The sequence below is a fragment of the Gavialis gangeticus genome, unplaced genomic scaffold, assembly GCF_001723915.1.
Source record: "Gavialis gangeticus isolate Ggan-Ray unplaced genomic scaffold, GavGan_comp1, whole genome shotgun sequence".
NCBI classification, from domain to species: Eukaryota; Metazoa; Chordata; order Crocodylia; family Gavialidae; genus Gavialis; species Gavialis gangeticus.
Window position 1 is genome coordinate 25027472 of NW_017729011.1, and position 17520 is coordinate 25044991.

The window sequence follows — 17520 nt, forward strand, 5'->3', positions numbered from 1 at the left end:
GTGTGTGTGTGTGTGTGTGTGTGTGTGTGTGTGTAATATTTATTTGTTTATTTATCCTGATGTTACCACTGTCTGGGATATCCCAGGGCTGGATCTGGAGAAAGGCAGCACTTTGGGACACACCTGCTTCAGCAGAGCAGTCAGATGTTCCTCGTCTTAGGCCAGAGATGGTTGTGTGTCCTCTCTGCCGGAGCCTGTCCCCATTTACCAGCGGCACTGTGTGCAATTCTGCCTTGGCTCTTTGAGAGCTGCCCATGCACAGCTGTCCTGCCAGGGGCTGCCGTGCCTGGTGGACCCCCCTTGGCACGAGGGAATGTGTGGCATGGAGCGGGTGTTATCAGGGCATTGGAAATCGATGGGGGACATGGGGCAGGAGGTGCTCTTCAGTGCTCTCTGCCACCCTACCTGTGACCCACTGGCTGGGATGGTGCTAAACCCAAGTGCACACTCCAGTTTTCACGCCTCCCTCTCAGGTCTCACTCCAGCCACCCTGGAGACCGCGGGAGCTGTATACGAATATGTGGCTGCACCTCTGGACTGGTGGCACGCGGACAGATACTGCGAGCAGCGCTTTGCTCGCCTGCTCTTGGAGACGCAGGACAGCGAGCTGGCTCCTGTCAGCGGGCTGCTGCAGTCCCACGGGGTGCAAAGCCCTGTCTGGGTCAATGAGGACTCCTTGCTGCACAAGCCGAGGCAGAGACGTGAGTATGAAACACTTTTCTCACTAGGAGGCCATCTTTCTCACTGGGAAAGGCTACCCAGAGCGGTGGTGCAGTCTCCATCCTTGGAAGTTTTTAGGACCCGGGTAGACAAAGTCCTGGCCGGGAGGATGTAGTTGGGGCTGGTCCTGCTTGTAGCAGGGGGGTGGACCTCCCAGGGTCCCTTCCAACCAAGGCAGCTCTGAATTTTGCCTCTAGGCAATTGCCCCATCCCCTCTAGAAGCAGCCGCTAACCCCCCCACATCCAGGGACAGGGGCCGGGGGTCCTTAGCTGCTGTGGGGATGGTGCGGCTTGAATACTGGGGAGAGGTGGGAAGGATGCGGCCCGCATTCCTGCCCCAGCTCAGCTGACGCGTTGCACGTTCCCCTGCCAGGAGTCCACGTGGCACCAATCCTGGTCTTCAGAAATAAGACGGACACCAAGTACGTGAAGGTGCTGGCCGACTTCCCGGCGATGCCGGCGGTGACAGCCTGCGCCCACGTCCAGTGGGATGGCCGGACCCCGGAGATTGCCACCGTCTTCTCCTACGCCGTCCCGGCTTTCATCAACGAGTTCCAGCTGCGCGGCTTCCGGGATGAGGAGGGCTTCGTGCGGTTCGCCCTCATCGTCCACGGGCACCACTCCCCGTACCTGCCCGTCTTCCGGAGCGACGGGGAATGGCATCACTTCTGCGTCACCTGGCAGCAGCGCAACGGGACGTGGGCCATGTATGCCGACGGGAAGAGGAAGGCCTCTGCCACCGGGTTGTGCGCTGCCGGGCTGGCCGCCACCCAGGCCGTCCGCGGCCACGGGACCTTCATCATCGGACAGGACCAGGACTCGCTCGGCGGCACCTTCAAGGAGAAGGAGTCCTTCAGCGGGAACCTCACGGACCTGCACGTGTGGCGGCAGGTGCTCAGCGAAGTGCAGCTGGAGAGGGTCCGGTCCTGTCGCCTGGTGGAGCAGGAGCTGGTGTTTGGCTGGAGCAGCTACACGCTGGAGATTGAGCCCACGGTGCAGGAGGCCACGGTGCAGCTCCTCTGCCCAGGTGGGGCTTTGTTCCCAGGGGAATTTGCCAATAGGCCCTGGGGACCTGCAAGGGCATCAGTAGCTATTGAGCACAGGAGCGAGGGGCACGGCCTCTGAATATGAACTTCCTAGACCTTAAATGCTGGAGGCTGCAAGTGAGGGCAGGAGCAGTAGAAACCGGCAATAGTAGGCGTGATGGACCTGGGGTCAGCTCTTACGTCCTCAAGAGGCAAAGCTGTTCTGCCCCAGGGCCGTGCGAGAGGCAGGGGCCGGTTTGCGTCTGTGATGGAGAGCGGGGAGCCCTGGGGGTGGGTGTCTTTTCAGGGGCAAAAGGAGAGCGGGATCGTCCAGAGAGCCAAAGGCTGCTCCCAGCAATGCGGCGGTAGTTCGCAGAGCCTTCCTCCACCTTCGGCTCACGGGGCAGTCACGGACCGCGGGACGGCGGGGTGGGGTGCGTGCCTCCCCAGACGGCCCAGGCCCATTGCCTGCGCGTGTCCCCACAGGGCCCGTGGAGCAGTGCAGAGCGCTTGAGGCCGGCCGTGGCAGATTCAGCTATGCAGCGTGTTTGCAAGCCCTGCCGTTCGTCTGTCACTACAGGAAGGGTACGGCTCCTGGGGCTGGGGCCCGGGGTCAGGCCCTCCCGAGCTGGCCGCTGCGCACGTGCTCAGGGAGATGCTGCCCCGACCCGGGGCGAGTTTATAGTCCCAGTCCAAAGCCTTTTCGACCTCTCCGAAGCGAAGGCCGGTGAAATGAGCAGGAGCTGCATCTTAGAGCCGAGCACGTCCCGGCTGCTTCTGCAGCGGGAAGGGTCTCGCTCCTGCCCTTGTGGTGTTTAATCTGCAGCTGACTAACATCTGCATTTCCTTGGATCGCCCGCACCCCGGCGGCACTCTCTGGCGGGCTGGGAGACGTGGGGTGGGGGCACAGGCATCAAATCTGAACCAAGCGTCAAACACGTCAGACCTTGGTGTTTCCCCCACCAGCCCAGGCCATGACCCACACCCCTTCTCTCCATATCCCGGGTGTCCTCCTGACTCTGGGGTTGCTCCCAAAGCACGGCCATCCAAGCCCATTAATCATTGTCCTGGGACTGCGGCAACCTGCACGTTTTGTTGTGTCCTCAGCGGCATATTTACAGCTGAAGAAGGCCCAGTCAGAGTCCAGCCCATCGCTCATCAGTCAGGCTAATGCCCTGGCGAATGCTACGGTGGTGAGTGCCTGGTTTCCAGGATCTGGTTTCTAATGCACCCCATGCCCGGGATGCACCTGGTTGTGCTAGGGAGCGTGTGGGTGCCCAGGTAGGGGCAGGTCTTGCTGGCCTAGCACTTGCTGCACTTTGCACCAGTCCCCAGCTTGCAGATGGCAGGCGAGGCAGCTGCCTTGTGCCTCGGGGGGGGCACGTAGCCCATCGCCCAGGTCTGCCGCGGGATAAAGTGCCTTTCCCGTGGCAGATTCCTGAGCACGTCCTCCTGGGCGACGTCCGAGACGTGACCGTCTCGGCAGCAGTCAGTGCCCTGGATGCGCTGAGGACGGTGCTAAGGGCGGAGGAAACCCCCGTGGAGCCAGCCGACCTCCTTGGCATCGTTCGGTTCCTGAAGGACGTGTCAGACATCGAAGTCCAGGAGCAAGAGCAGCTGGAGATGCTGGAGCAGCTGAGCCGGGACTACGTGGAGGTGGCAGGGTTGATCCTGGAAGAACAAAACGCCGAGCGGTGGTCAGAAATCAGTCAGGTACGGAGGGGGCTGGTGGCAGCTGTGCAACCCGGTCGCCTGCTGGGCTATCAGGTTTAGGGCTGCGGAGGCATGTGTCCTGCTGCATTATTGGCTCGAAGTGTCCGGAAATGCAGAGTCCAGGTCCTAAAGCTGTAGCACTCCTCTTCTAAGCTGAGTTTTCTTTACAGGGCAGCTATATTTGGAGCCAGGACGTTTCATGCGTCCAGGTTTCCTCGGCTGCCGGAGGTGTAGAAATGTCTGGGGCAGGCTGAGAGAGAGCCCCTGTAACCCCCTGACTCCAGGAGCTGGAGTTTAGAGAAAGCTTCCAGTGTTGTGAAACGGGCTTTGATTTGTCCCATCCACCGGCTTAAAAATCCCACGGGTGAGTGGTGTGTCTCTTAGGTTATCGGGGGGCCGATGACTGTCGTAGATAACGTGGACAGGATGGCGTCGAATCTCCACCAGCTGCTGCGCGTGGACAGGACCACGGTCACCATCCGGCACAGAAACCTTGGTGAGCGTGACCGGGGGTAACGGCGGGGCGTAGGCCACCATCGTCTCGGGCGGGGAAAAGGCAGGCACCCTCGTGGGAGGGAACGGTCCCCACGGGGGAGAAGCCCCCTCCAGCTGCCCCCAGGACTTGGGGGCATTTCCTGGCTTTGGAGAGGCGATGGGCTGTTTCAGGCCTGGGCTCCTGATCTGTCCGCAGCAACAGGCCGCGGCTCCGGTGCCAGTGGCAGCCGGGGCGGGCGAGCACGGCCAGGCCCCGGAGCCGCTCGGGAGCGGGGGACGTTCCTGCGGCCTCCACACGAGGGCATTGTGCACCCACGCATGGACCCCGCGGTGCAGCCGGGCCCGGGGCCCTGCGACCCCGCAGCAGAGTGGGCAGGCTGTGCTCGGGCTGAGCTGCCGAGTGCCCGGCGTGTTCGGGGGTCTGTTCTCCCCGCGGGCTGGAGGAGAGGTCCTCCGTGGTTTGAAACCCCCAACTTCTTGGGGTGCAGCCTGACTTCTTCGTCGGGTATCTGGGTAGAAAAATGCAGAAGCCGCCAGCCCAGCTACGTGCTTTCCTGCCCTGCCGTCTGCTCCGTGCAGCTCTGCATCCCGGCAGGGAGGCCAAGCCTGGTTTCTTGTCTGTGCTGCGCAGTGGGGTACCGGGGCACTTCGCACGAGCGGCTCTGGGGCGTGCGGTAACCCTGAGTGTCCCCTGCCTGTAGGAGTCGAAGTCAGGACCGTGGAGCTGAGCGGGCCGGAGCCCAGCAGTGACGTGTACCTCATCCCAGGCCAGCGCGGCGGCGGGCCGGACTTCATCGAGGTGCCCGCTGAAGAAGTGGCGAGGCTGAAAGCCAGAGGTAGGGCGAGGGCTGCATCCTGCATCCTACCCGGGCCTCTCTGAGAGCGACCCCGTGGAGATGGGAGGGAAGCGGTCCTGGGCGCGAGGGAAATGGGAGAGGGCACATGTGCAGGCACATGCACATGCGTGTGCCCCACCGCCCTGACCCGCAGAGAAGATGGGCTCTTGTAGCCCTGATTGACAAGGACAGCTCCTGCCCCACCGGGTGGTACCTTCCTTGTCTTCTCAACACCCCCAGCCCCCCTGCAGTGACCCCTACGAGCACCCCCCTTTCCTCCTGGTGCCACTGTCTGCAGGGGCGCGGGCAACAGAGGGGACAGGCCAGGGGACCAAGAGCTGCTAATGCCAGCTGCTTTCCTGGCCCCCGGCGCTCTGGAAATCAAGCTTCTCCCAGTCCCGTTGTCACTGTCCTCGCTGCACCCCCCGGGGGGAGGACGCGCGGTTATTCTTGCTGCGGCGTGAGGTGCTGCTCACCTTCGCGGTTTCGGGCTGGAAGGGACCTCCACAGGTCACCTAGTCCAGGCCCCTGCCTGAGGTAGGATCGGCCCTGTGCAAACCATCCCAGGCAGCCATAACCTAAACTCGACGTAAGACGGCCGTCAGCCCCGACACGACGCAGACGTAGCCCCCAAGCCTGCCGCGGGCAAAGCAGGGCAGTCACGGCAAAATGTCACGGCCACGTGCCGTGACGCGGATGGAGCGAAGGCCCCGTCTTGAGGGCAGCGGGCAACTGTCCGTGCCAGCGTCCCCAGCAGCGAGGGCGTCCCGGGGGGCTCGCGGGCCGTGCAGATGCCCCGGGTGGGTGCGTGCACGCTGACTCCACTCAGCTCCCTCCGCTCAGGCCTCAGCAGTGTCACCGTGACCAATGCGTGGTATGGCTACTGCGCCCTCCAGCGCTTCCTCGCCGGCGGCAGCAGCCAGGACGCCCTCCAGGATGCGGCCACCTCCGACGGGGGCCAGAGGTGAGCCCCGCACCGCACCATCGCCTGCCCCTCCGCAGCCAGGGTAGCCCCGGGGGGACGGGTCCTGTCACCTCGCTGTCCCCAATCTTTCCCCCGCAGCATCCTGGGGAGCGCCCTAAAGCAGAAGGGAGAGGGACCCTGGCGCCTGGCTCACGCCGCCCGTGCCGCAGCGAGGCGGGATGGAGGGGGCCCGATCGCTGTGAGCCAGGCAAGCATCTCTCCCCCCACAGGTACGTGAGCACCCGCGTGGGCACCGCCGTCGTCTCCTCCGCTCTGCTCAGCGACTACCAGGAGATCCGTACGGCCGTGCGCTACCGCCTCCAGCATCGCGCCCAGGTACCCCGGCATGGCGCGCTCGTGCTCCCAAAGGGGCCAGCTGAGCCCAGAGCCACCGAAAAGGGCTCCCCGTGTACCCGGGGAGAGAGGGAAAGGCCGAGCCCTCCCCGTCTCACCTGAATGCCCTTTCGTGACACCGCTCGGACACCACCCGGTTTGTAAGGGGAGGTGCAAAACTCGGGCACAGCCAAGGACACGCCCGAGTCCGGTCTGTGCCGTGTTCGTGCACGGGATGATGCTCCTCTCTGCCCCCAGGACCTGCCTGACAAGCTCGTGGAGCCCGTCTGCGCCTTCTGGAACTTCAGCCTCAGGTACCGCTTCCCGTTTTGAGTCTTCGGTTAGCGGCTTTCCTTGTTTTCTTGCTGCAATAGTAAGACAAAGTGCCCGTGCATTCATTTGTCCCCGGGGCGGGGTGGGGGTGAGAACAGGGTGCAAAGAACCACGCGGCCAGAAGCCAGGCTTCACCGCCAGGCCTGCAAAAAGTACAGCTTTTAACGCACCCCGTCCTTTCCTGAATGGCCCTGACAGGCAGCTGCTTTCTCCCGCGGCGCTCGAGGGGCAGAAAGCAGAAACATCTCCAGGCACATGCAACTCATCTTGGGTGTTCCCGAAATGTTCAGTAAGGAAGCCTTGTGTCACCCCAGGGATGGTGCCAGCAGCAAGTCGCTCTTCTGGCCCAGCTCAAAAAAAGAGCGATGCGTGCGGGTCGGCGGGGCTGCGTCGTGCACTGCAAAACGGCTTGCCAGGGCTTCGTCGGGGGTTCCCACGCCCATGTTGCTGTTGCACTCGGGAGTGTGGCGTCACTGAGACACCAGACCCCCTGTCCTTGCAAGGGCAGTGGCTTTACACCCCCTCCGTGCATGTGCAAAGCGGGCCTTTCTCTAAGTCGGCTCCTACCCTCTGCCTCCGCAGACATCCCTGTTCTCGCCTCTCTGTGGCATCTAATGAAGCTGTCTCCTGGGAAGATTTCCTTTGTAGATATTATTTGCAAGTGAATGGGCTTTCAAGGTGTGTGTGTGGCTAAGGTGTAAAGCCCTGGCTCCTTGTAGCTGCTGCACATGACAAGGAAGGGTCAGGCCAGGAGTTGCAGCCTCACGGGGAGGCACGCAACCCACCCTTAGCACCGCGTGGCATCAGACCGTGTTTTCTTGCTGTGCATCGTGGAAGTGAGAGCACTGGGGCCAAGGGGTTTCTGGGGGTCGCTGGTTCCCCTGAATGCGCAGATCTGCTCCTCAAAGCCTGCGTCTTTCAATGGCTGGAGGCAGGGAACCAGCTCTGCTGATGTGGACGGGAGAGGACGGGGAAGGGCTCCCAGGAACAGGATGCTACCTCTGCAAGAAGACAGCCACGGGGCACCGTATACAGTGAGATCCATGCCCCGCTAGTGGCTCTGAGCTGGTGGACTCGCAAAGCAGTCAGCAGTGTGAGCCAGGGGTTGTTCCAGGTCCTGTATGGATCAGGAGTGGGGCAAGCAGGGCAAAAGAGACCGCTCGTCTGATTGAATTGGGGTGGGATTAGCCAGCATCGGCACCTGCTCCTTGTGGCTAAATTAGCCACATCTCCCCACAGTGAGACCCGCTGTGGCAAAGTTGGGCTACACCAGATGCAAAACTCCTGTGGTGCAAACACCATCACAGCCGTGGTAGGCAAATGACCCACTCTCCACAGCTGGGCTCAGCCTGTGCTGTGGGTCACTGGCTGGCTGGGCTTGCCTGGCCTGTTGTTTCATGGACCCATGAAAGTCCATGTTTCGAAAGAAGTCTTTGGTGCATCATCCTGATGCTGCTCCCTGTGGGGAGGGGGGATGATTTGGGGTCGGGTGGTGGTATCCCAGTATGCCTCCCTGTCTCCCCCTTGCTCTGTGCCAGCCCAGACACCGGCGGAGCGTGGTCCAGCGTGGGCTGCTCCATCGTAACGTCTCACCCAGAGTCCACGGCCTGTTTCTGCAACCACACGACCAACTTTGCGGTGCTGCTGCAGGTGTACGAGGTGCAGGTGAGTGACCCGGGCCCTGCCAAAGGACTGGCTGCACCCCATAGACCCGGGAGAGAAAACGTGCAGTGCAAACGGCACCTGTGCTTGTCCCTGTGTTTGGAGCAGAGGAGCACAGAGGAGGAGTCGACGCTGAAGACCCTGACGTTTATTGGCTGCGGCGTGTCCTTCTGTGCCCTGATTGTGACGTTCGTTTTATTCCTGGCAGTCGGGTAGGGAGACTCTGCACGTGTGTGTGGGGTTTGCGTGCTGGAAAGGGAGCGTGCAGGTGTGAAGCACCCAAGTAGCGGCTCCAGGCTGCTGGGCTGCGCCCGGCTGGAAGCAGGGAGGTGGGCCGCGGCCAGTCTCCTTTGCAGAGACGGGTGCACAGGGGCTGCTTAGTTGTTTTGCTTTCTGACAGCCAAGAGCTGATGACGGTCAGTGCAGCCTCTGCAGGGAGGAAATCCTCCACCAGCCATGGCCCTCTGTCCCTTTGTCCAGGGAGACTCTCCCCAACAGCTGTAACAACCATTTATATTCTTTTCCTTGACGCTGTCTGCGCCCCCTCCACCCTGCTGGAGCGACACCTCTGCGACGGGTAGCCCGGGGGTCAGCGGTCGCATGGGGGGGATGAGCCTGTCCCCAGCAACCAAGCTGCACGCGGTTTCCTTGGACTCCAGCCCTGCGCTGGGGTGATCGCGGTCTGCTCCCTCTCCCCCCGCAGCGTTCCCAAGAGCGAGCGCACGACAGTGCACAAGAACCTCATCTTCGCCTTGGCTGCGGCGGAGGCGCTGCTTATGTTCAGTGAATTGGCCAAGAGCAACCAGGTGAGCGAGCCAAAAAGAAGAGAGCAGAGGCCGTCAGGCCTGGTGCACGCTGTGCCACTGCTGCTAGAGCAGCCCCTTTCCGAACAGTCACGCGGTGCACGGCATTAGGGATACAAGGCATTGCACTGCCCTGGGTCTGATGGTCGGTTTTACCCCAGAGAGGCCTGTAGGAAAGGCCATTGCAACCTGCTGCCTTGCACCCCGCGCCGTGCCCTCGTCAGCTGAGCAGGGCTGCGCTGGGTGAGAGAGGGTGAAAAAGCGCATGAACGAGGTGCTCAGGTACAGTGAGCCGGGCTGTCCTCCCAGGGCTCAGCTCCGTCCTTTGCTGCCACCAACATGGCCAGCGCTTCCCATTCTCCGGTCCGGTCCTGACCTGGTCCTTGCAGCCCTCCACCCCTTGTTGACATCCCCTGGTGCCAGTCCGCACATCAGTGCACGAACGTGCAAATGCTCCGTGTTGCACGTATGGGCCGTGTCCCACTGGCTGAGCCTCCTAGATCTCTGCTGCCTGCTGAAGCTGCCTGTAATTCCCGTCCTGCCAGGTTATGTGCTTTGCTGTCACGGCTCTCCTCCACCTCTTCTTCATGGCGGCCTTTTCGTGGATGCTGGTGGAGGGGCTTCTCCTGTGGAGCAAGGTAGTGGCCGTCAACATGAGCGAGGACCGGAGGATGAAGTTTTACTACGCGACTGGCTGGGGTGGGTACAAACGTGGCGCCGAAGGCACAAAGTGACCCGTGTCTCTCATAGAAAGGACTTCCCTGTGACCAATACCGAATCATGCTGGCACTTGTCTTGACCCAGGCTGCATGTTGCCTTGCTCTGATCCGCAGATATGGTCTCACCTTTCAGTGTGGAAGAGCAGAGGCTGGAGCTCTAGTTGCAGCTATTTATTTTTTCTTTTCAACCCTTTGTTTGACAAATGCAAAGTGTGTGCAGGGGAGGGCTCTGGGACGTCAGTGCCACTGGATAATATGCAGAGGAGCGGTGGGAACGAAGGCTCTGGGTTGGTCTGCATGAAAGGCCCAGGGGCAGGGGATGCAGTCTGCTCTGGGGAGTTGGTCTGGGCCGGACACATCAAGCTCAGTAGTGGGGCTGGATCCCGGACAGTCATAGTTTCATAGTTTCTAGAGTTGGAAGGGACCTGAGCAGATCAAGTCCGACCCCCTGCCATGGCAGGAAAGAGTACTGGGGTCAAACGACCCTGGCAAGGTCACATCTAACCTCCTCTTAAAGATCCCCAGGGTAGGAGCCTGGTAACAATAGTGTTGTCCTTTGCTGGTGAGGTTGTTTCTGGTTAAAGCCAATGCTGGGAGTGAGCCGGTTTAGCATCGTTTCCACTGGTTTTGGGAAGGGAAAAGGGTCTGGGCCAGATGCCTGCCTAGCACAGAGCAGGGGTATGCTGCCCTATGCCAGCAAGGGATCTGGCCCCAGGTACTGAGCACAGCCCACAGGAAAGGCCACGTTGCGCATCTCACGTCCTTGCCCGTCCTGTCTTCTCAGGCCTGCCCATTCTTATCGTGGCCGTGACTCTAGCGACTTCCTTTAGCAAGTACGTGGCAGACGACCACTGCTGGCTGAACGTCCAAACCGACATCATCTGGGCCTTCGTCGGGCCGGTTCTCTTCGTCCTCATAGTATGTACCGACCCTTACTGCCAATTCCTGGTGGGGCCGGTTTTCTGGGTTTGAGGTGAAGGCGGGTGCTGGTGAGTTTGTCAGCAGAGTCGAAGGCAGTGTTGGAGGGAGGTACGGCTGTGCGAAGGCACCAGAGCCGTTGCACCAAATGCAAAAGCCTGTTCAGATCCACGACGGCTGATGGCTCTTTTCTGGCTTGCAGGTGAACATGGTCGTGCTCTTCCGCGTGGTGATGGTGACGGTGTCGACCGCTCGCAGGAGGTCCAAGATGTTGACACCCAACAGCACCCTGGAGAAGCAGATCGGCATCCAAATTTGGTGAGTTACTGACTTCTGGAGCCGGGAGACGGCATTAGCCACGTGCTTCCCTGCCACAATGGTAGCAGGGCCCTTGTCTCTGCCTTTTACCTGGGGTGCGTGGCAGGGAGCTTCTTACACCGTGTGTGCTGGCTGTGGGGCTTGAGGTGTTGGAGAGGGTGACTCTTAGGTTTGTTTCAATGAGCATTGCCCAGGCTTGCAGGGAGAGGCTCCTTTTGCTCTTAATGGCTGCATCTGAATGGACTTGGACGTCCAGCTGTGCAGCACGTGGCTGGGTCCGAATCGCGGCCTTTGGCATAAGTCTATATGCTGCGAGCAGGTTTTAGAGGCAGAAACGCCATCCAGGTTTTCCATCTCCACCCAAGAGGCATTTAGGAGGCTGGATACATGTGATGGGCAGGCAGGTAGGAGGTGAGATGACCCCCTTTCAAACCTGGGTGTCTCAAATTAGGCTCCTGAGCCCACCATTAGGTTCATCAATCAAAGACCTGAGAGGTGGCGCTCGCCTGCAGGTGGAATTAATTTAAACATGCCTCGGGGAGCGCTAGCAAGGATAGCAGCGCGGTCCAGGGAACGACAGACAAGACGGCCGCATCGCCACTTCCTTCGGTGGCGTTAAATCCTGCCTGACCCCCGTGCAAATCCAGCACCTCCAGTCGTGGCGGGGAGGTGCTGCGTGTCAGGGGCTGGATGCCACGTGGTGTATCCAGGTTTCCTGTGGTCATTTCTCTGCACCCCAGTTTCCACAGCTGCGGTGCCAGGACAATCCTTCCCCTGGGATTATAAGGGTGAGAGGCTGGTGGCTATACGCTGCTCGGTTTCTTGCCCATGCGTGTGAGGAAGGGCATACTCCACGGGCTTCTGCAAACAGGCCATCGAGAGACCTTCCAAAAACTGCTGTCCTAGCCCTTCCTTTATCACTGCCCGGGAATCATTATTGTTGCTAGCTGGCGCCAGCGCCCCCTGATAGACACACATTGTTCTCCCAGTTGCATAAATAAATTTTATTCAATTTACAGAACCACCAAGATAGGGCGGTGTTGGAGGGCAAGATGACACGCACAGGCCCATACAACTAGTCCTGGAGCCCTCCGAGCAGCCGCGGCGGGGGGAGGCCGGCAGCTTTCTCATGCCTAGTGATGTCAAAGAGTTCCCTTATGGCTCTCTCGCAATCATAAATAAGGAGCGGGACTGGCGGAGTGGGTGCCGGGAGATAACGTCTGTGGTATTTCTCTGGCTCTAGGGGCAGGGGTTATGCTTTGCTTGCAGAGGAATGCGTTTCTGAACCATCCCGGGCTCTCACCCCGGCCTGGCAGGGCACCGCACACGGTGCATGACCCATGCCATCTTGGAGGCGTGGACCCCCCGGTACGGCTCTCGGCGGTGGCCTGACATCCCAGGGGAGCGCCCAGCGGCATCTAAAGCTCTGCCTAGGCTGCAAAACCAGGCTGCGTCCTCTTAAATGGAGGCGTCTCCTCCCAGGTGGCACGTTCCCTATAACCTAGGAAAGGCGCAGGGCCCAGCCAAGGCGGGGAACCGGTGGGGCTTTGCAGGCTGAGGGCAGAGAGGGAGCAAAAGAGGGCTCAGCAGGGTGCCAGGATCTATCTCGTGGGTTGAAAGCAGGAGTGGGAGGGACGCGGGGCAGGGACTCCCTCCGTCCCTGCAGACCCCAATGTCTGCGCCTCCTTTCCTAACAGGGCCACGGCCAAGCCCGTCCTGGTGCTCCTGCCCGTGCTGGGGCTGACGTGGGTGTGCGGGGTCCTCGTGCACCTCAGCATCGTCTGGGCGTACGTCTTCATCGGGCTGAACTCCCTGCAGGTAAGCCGCCTCCCGGGCTCACGACAGGCAGAAACCCGCGGGCTTGGCCGCGCCAGGCGCTGAACAGCGTGGCCTGGCAAAGCCTGCTTGGGGAACGCTCTCCGGGTAGGAAGGAAAAGCTGTCGCCCTGTTCCCGGCGCAGGCACCGAGCCCGGAGTCTCGCGCGAGGCTGCGGCAGAGCAGGACGGACCCAGAACAAGCGGATGTGCCAGCCCCCGGTCGTGGTGCCGTACTGCGCCCTGCTACGGCCGCACCCAGGGCACGAACACGCTTCATCCTCCAGACTGGGAACTCCTCAGGGAAGGGCCAGGGGAGCTGCCCCGGGCAGGGACGGTCGGTCTCCTTTGCAGGGTGGCGCTGGCCTGAGGCCCAGGAGCGTTGCTGGTGCCTGGAGCCAGGCTCGGCTCTGCAGAAGTGTCCTCTAGGACACGAGGAGCCTGTAAATAACACCGAGGGCTGAGATGCGGCCCGACGGGCAGTGTTTATCTAGCGCTCCTGCAGCCCCCGCGCCCCGCGCTGTCTCACCGCTGTCGCAGTTTTGCCGCTTAAATCTTGTCTCTCATAATTAGATTTCCTGGCATTAATCACAGCTCTGGAAGGACGCTTTTGAATTTATGTGCTCATAAAATCTTTTATCTGGGCTGTGTTTTGGTCGTTTAGCAGAGAATTTACTACCGGGTAGCGTCCGTCTTAACGAAGTGCCAGGGCAGACGCTCTAATTGCAGTTTGCATGGTGGAACAAGCTGACTCCTCCGCGAGGTAGGAGCAGCCCGGTGCTGCAGCCCCCCGGAGGCGAGGGCCGCTCGGGGCCAGCGACACGAACCCCCAAACCGGGCTTGAGCGGCGCTCCGTTCTCGCACCTCCAGGACTGACCCGAGCCCCCACGAAGCCTTGCTGCCAGCCTGCACGGGGCTCACGGGAGAGGGCGGCCTCCGTAATGCACCGGGGCACCGGGGCGGTTCCCCCTCCCACAAAACGTGGAGCAAAAAAGAGGCAGCATGGACTAGTGGGTAGGGCTGTGACCTGGGGATCTGGGCTCTTGTTGCAGCTCTGCCGGGGGCTGAATTCGCGATTCGTGGTAAGCCTGGTGCCCCTGTGCCCTTCGTTGGCTCCTCAGGGCAGGAGGGCACTGGGGCAGGGCCAGAACGTGCCCAGCGAACAACAGCAATGATGATCGCTGCATCCCCCGAGAAAGACTCTAACGGTGCATGTTAAAGCAATATTTTCTCTTTGCTACCCAACGCATCGGTTGTCTCAAGAGGATGTAAAGCCCTGCTTGGAGCCCCCGGGGAAGAGAGCGGTACCAAGCCCGCTTCAATAAAACCACCAGCAGCTCCGTGCTGGGTGCTGGATGCCCGAGGAGTAGCGTTTCATGCGACCCCAGCAGCGCACGTGCCTCATCAGAGGCTCAGCCCGCTGGTTTGCACAAGGCTTTCTCATCCGTGAGAGGGAGCAGCTGTAGATGGAGCTAGAGAAGCACCGAAATCCCCTGCTGAGACGTGGGTGGAAGTCGAGAGCAGGACTCTGCACGAAGGCCCCGCAGCCGCTGACTGCTGCGAGCGGAGGGGAGAGGCCTGTCCCACCGGGACGGCGCGCGGGGGCTCTGGCTGGAAGGGCTCGCAGCTGGACGGCCTGAGCCAAACCCCGCCGAAGGCACCGGAAAGCTTCCCCTTGACCTGCACGGAGTTCATTCAGACAGAGGAGTTCGCTGTGCTAGTCTGGAGCTAGGCAGACGGCAGCGTAGACTACCTGTGTTGGAGACATATATCTACTTTGATTTTGATATCAATATTGATATAGATATAGAGGGTATACATATATATAGAGAGAGAGAGAGAGGCTATATATATAGAGAGAGGTTGTATATATATATGAGAGAGAAGCTATATACACACACATACATACATACATATATATATATATATCTCAGAGACCATATATATGGTCTCTGAGATATATATACACACACCTATATATCTATAGATATATATAGATATATAATGAATCTTTGATATATATATATACACACACACGCACACACACCTATCTATCTATCTATCTATCTATCTATCTATCTATCTAGATAGATGTATGTGTGTGCGTGTATATATGTGTGTGTGTGTGTGTGTGTGTGTGTGTGTGTGTGTGTGTGTGTATTATATATATATATATATATATATATATCAGAGATTCATTATATCGCTATAAATAGATATATATATGTATGTGTATATACCTCAGAGATTCATTATATAGCTATATCAATATATCTATTTCTATTATATATCTGTATCTATTATACATCTATATCTATCTCTGATTTATTTAGTCTATAAGGTGCAAATCCACCCTGCCTTCTGTTTGTTCGGACCCCGTGGTCAGCAACGCCTGTGTGCAGGTGCTTGGCTTTCCATGTGTGCTTTGGTGCCACGCTGAGTCCCAGCGCACCCCTGAACCTGGCTGGACTCTTCAGCCCTGGTGTGTTCACTCTCGCTGCTTTATTTTCTCCTTCATTTCTTCAAACCCCCACCCCACTCCTCTTTCTCTAAAGACAGGGTTTTGTGGTGCTTTTGGTGTACACTGTGGCAAGGAGCTGTGGTGTATGGTGCAGCAGACTGGGGGTTTGCCCATGCATATGCTGAGCTCTTTGTCTTTGCCCCGTGCCAAGTGGGGGTCATTTCAATTAAAAGATGACCTGAGGGCAGAAGCTGGGAGGCTGATGGATGCCACAGAGCAAAGAGAAAGCAGAGATAAAAGCACGACTCTCTGCCCCTTTTGCCTCTTCAAAGCGCTTCCTTCTCCTGCTCACCTTTAATGCCCCTTTGCAGCAAGCGCATTGATTCCCAGCACAATGCACTGGCAGAAAACTTTGCACCCTTGTTGGCTGCTTTGTTGCTTTCTGCACCATTTATCTATGGAAACTGAAGCCAGCCTTCAAAGTTAGTCCCTGCATTGACAGCGCACGTGGCTGCATCCTTCTCACCAGCCTGTGCTCACGTGGCGCTGGGTCGGGTCTGCCCATCAGTGCCCCGCTGCTTGCTGCTCAGAAGATGGGGTGGCCGTCGACAGGGCTCCTCGTGGTTTCAGAGATGCCATTGGAGCCTCGCGAGGTGTTACTGGGCCCAGCGAGCTGGGAGGATGGCTTGGAGGCTGCTGCAGGATGCTGTTTCCCTTCTGTCCCACGCTCCCCTTGCGATGCCGACGCGTGTCCCTTCTGTTTGGTGATAATGGTGCGTATGAAGGGCTGGTCAGCTGCCTGAGCTCTCCTGCGCTGCTCCCTGCTCTGTCTCCTCCTCTCTCTGCCAGCTGAAGTCTCCCGGTCGTGCAGTGGAGCTCCTCCATCCCGACAGCGGGGTGCTACCCACCACCTGCCTCTCTCAGGGATGGGGCTAAATGCACGGATGCCCAGCACTGGGGCAGCATGGTGCTACCACTCCGGCCAGCTGCAGCTCTGCCCATCCTGGTGCAACTGTTCCTCCTAAACTCATCCCTGGAGGCTGCATTGAGGCGCCCACTGACAGAGCACACAGGAGCATCCACCTGAAACTTTGGCTGCTCCTGGACCCTTGAAAATCCCCCCAATAGTGCATTTGGAGGAGAGCCTGGCTCCCCTGAAGACAGTGGGAGTTTTGCCATCGATTTCCATGGAGCCAGAATTTAACCCCAGTGCTTGCAAAGGTGGAGAAGCATCGCCCCGTTTTACAGATGGAGAGACCGAGGCCCAGATGAAGTCAGGGGCATAGAGTCCGGTGCCCTGCCAAGCGGCTGGAGTCCTGCGGTTAAGTGCATGACCGTGTCCTCACTGTGGGGGGTTTGCATCGCAGGAGCAACTGGGAGCTGTCATCGGGGTCCCTGCTGCTTTGTGCACACCCTGCGCCTGCAACGACTGTTGCGTTGGCGAGGCGTGCGGCGAGCCGGCGGGGGCCGAGCGCAGACCAGGGGGTGCTTCGTGCTGGGCGAGCGCTGCTCTGCAGTTCAGCCCCTTCCCATCTCTCTGCAGCTGGGCCTCCTTTTCCCCTGGCCCTCCCCCGAGCCAACCCCACGGCTCCCTCTCCCCCCGGTTCCCCACACAGTGATTATTTCAAGGAAGACCTGCCTTGGCAGCCTCACCACAAATCTGGTCCGTAGGAGTGACTGGCTTTGCTGTTTGAAGGACAGGTCACGGCACTGTGCCAAGCTCTTGCTACTACAAGGCTTGCCAAGAGCAAAGCTCATTGAAGGCAAGACGTATCACTGTTCTTAGTCCAGGCGCTTTATCTCGCTGCGATAACAAACACCCCACAGCTATAACATAAATCTGCCGGGCTGATAGGCCTGCCTCTAAGGGCAAAATCTGGGGTTTAAGGCTGTAATTGGCCCCCGGTGCGTGGCCTGGTTTTGGCCTCCAGATGGCATGCCCCCCCAGCTCAGCATCTCCCTCTGTCTTCTCACAGATAATTAAATTACCCATTGCAATTAAATGACCGATTGCACAGGTGACCGGTAGGATGGAGCCCCTGCCCCTCGGCCCAGGCCGTCATTCCCGGTGGTGGAGCAGACAGCCCGAGACCGGCCGGCGGCTCTGGGATGGGGGCAGACGCGCAGGGTGGTGGAGCCGGGCTTCAGAAAGCCCCAGCGGTCAGGGCGTGCGGTTGGCAGAGGCAGCAGTGTCCAGCTGCGCCGTGCTTGATCTGCACTGGGTGAGCAACTGCCATGGAGTGGACCTGGGAGGCTCCTGCTAAGACCAGGGTGGTGGTGACAATTGTAAAGCAACTGGATACAAGTGTGTACAACACAGCTGCTCCTCTGAGACAAATTCTTTCTTATGAAATAACCAGACCAGCAACTAGACCCCTTGGGGAGGATATTTTATGCACTGTAACA

The 17520-nt window shown here is 59.4% G+C and overlaps 1 protein-coding gene across 1 annotated transcript in view; it reads left to right on the forward strand.

The window, feature by feature from the left end:
* ADGRD2 (adhesion G protein-coupled receptor D2) overlaps positions 1 to 17520 on the forward strand; it is a 36553-nt gene that overhangs the window by 1638 nt on the left and 17395 nt on the right. Inside the window, exons 3-19 of the mRNA XM_019510891.1 lie at positions 474 to 701; positions 1094 to 1747; positions 2232 to 2330; positions 2853 to 2938; positions 3180 to 3458; positions 3843 to 3954; positions 4655 to 4789; positions 5633 to 5753; positions 5984 to 6089; positions 6345 to 6400; positions 7958 to 8084; positions 8190 to 8293; positions 8785 to 8887; positions 9430 to 9583; positions 10388 to 10521; positions 10724 to 10839; positions 12537 to 12657. Coding sequence (XP_019366436.1) covers positions 474 to 701; positions 1094 to 1747; positions 2232 to 2330; positions 2853 to 2938; positions 3180 to 3458; positions 3843 to 3954; positions 4655 to 4789; positions 5633 to 5753; positions 5984 to 6089; positions 6345 to 6400; positions 7958 to 8084; positions 8190 to 8293; positions 8785 to 8887; positions 9430 to 9583; positions 10388 to 10521; positions 10724 to 10839; positions 12537 to 12657 — 2735 coding nt within the window. The remainder of the gene's footprint in view (positions 1 to 473; positions 702 to 1093; positions 1748 to 2231; positions 2331 to 2852; positions 2939 to 3179; positions 3459 to 3842; positions 3955 to 4654; positions 4790 to 5632; positions 5754 to 5983; positions 6090 to 6344; positions 6401 to 7957; positions 8085 to 8189; positions 8294 to 8784; positions 8888 to 9429; positions 9584 to 10387; positions 10522 to 10723; positions 10840 to 12536; positions 12658 to 17520) is intronic.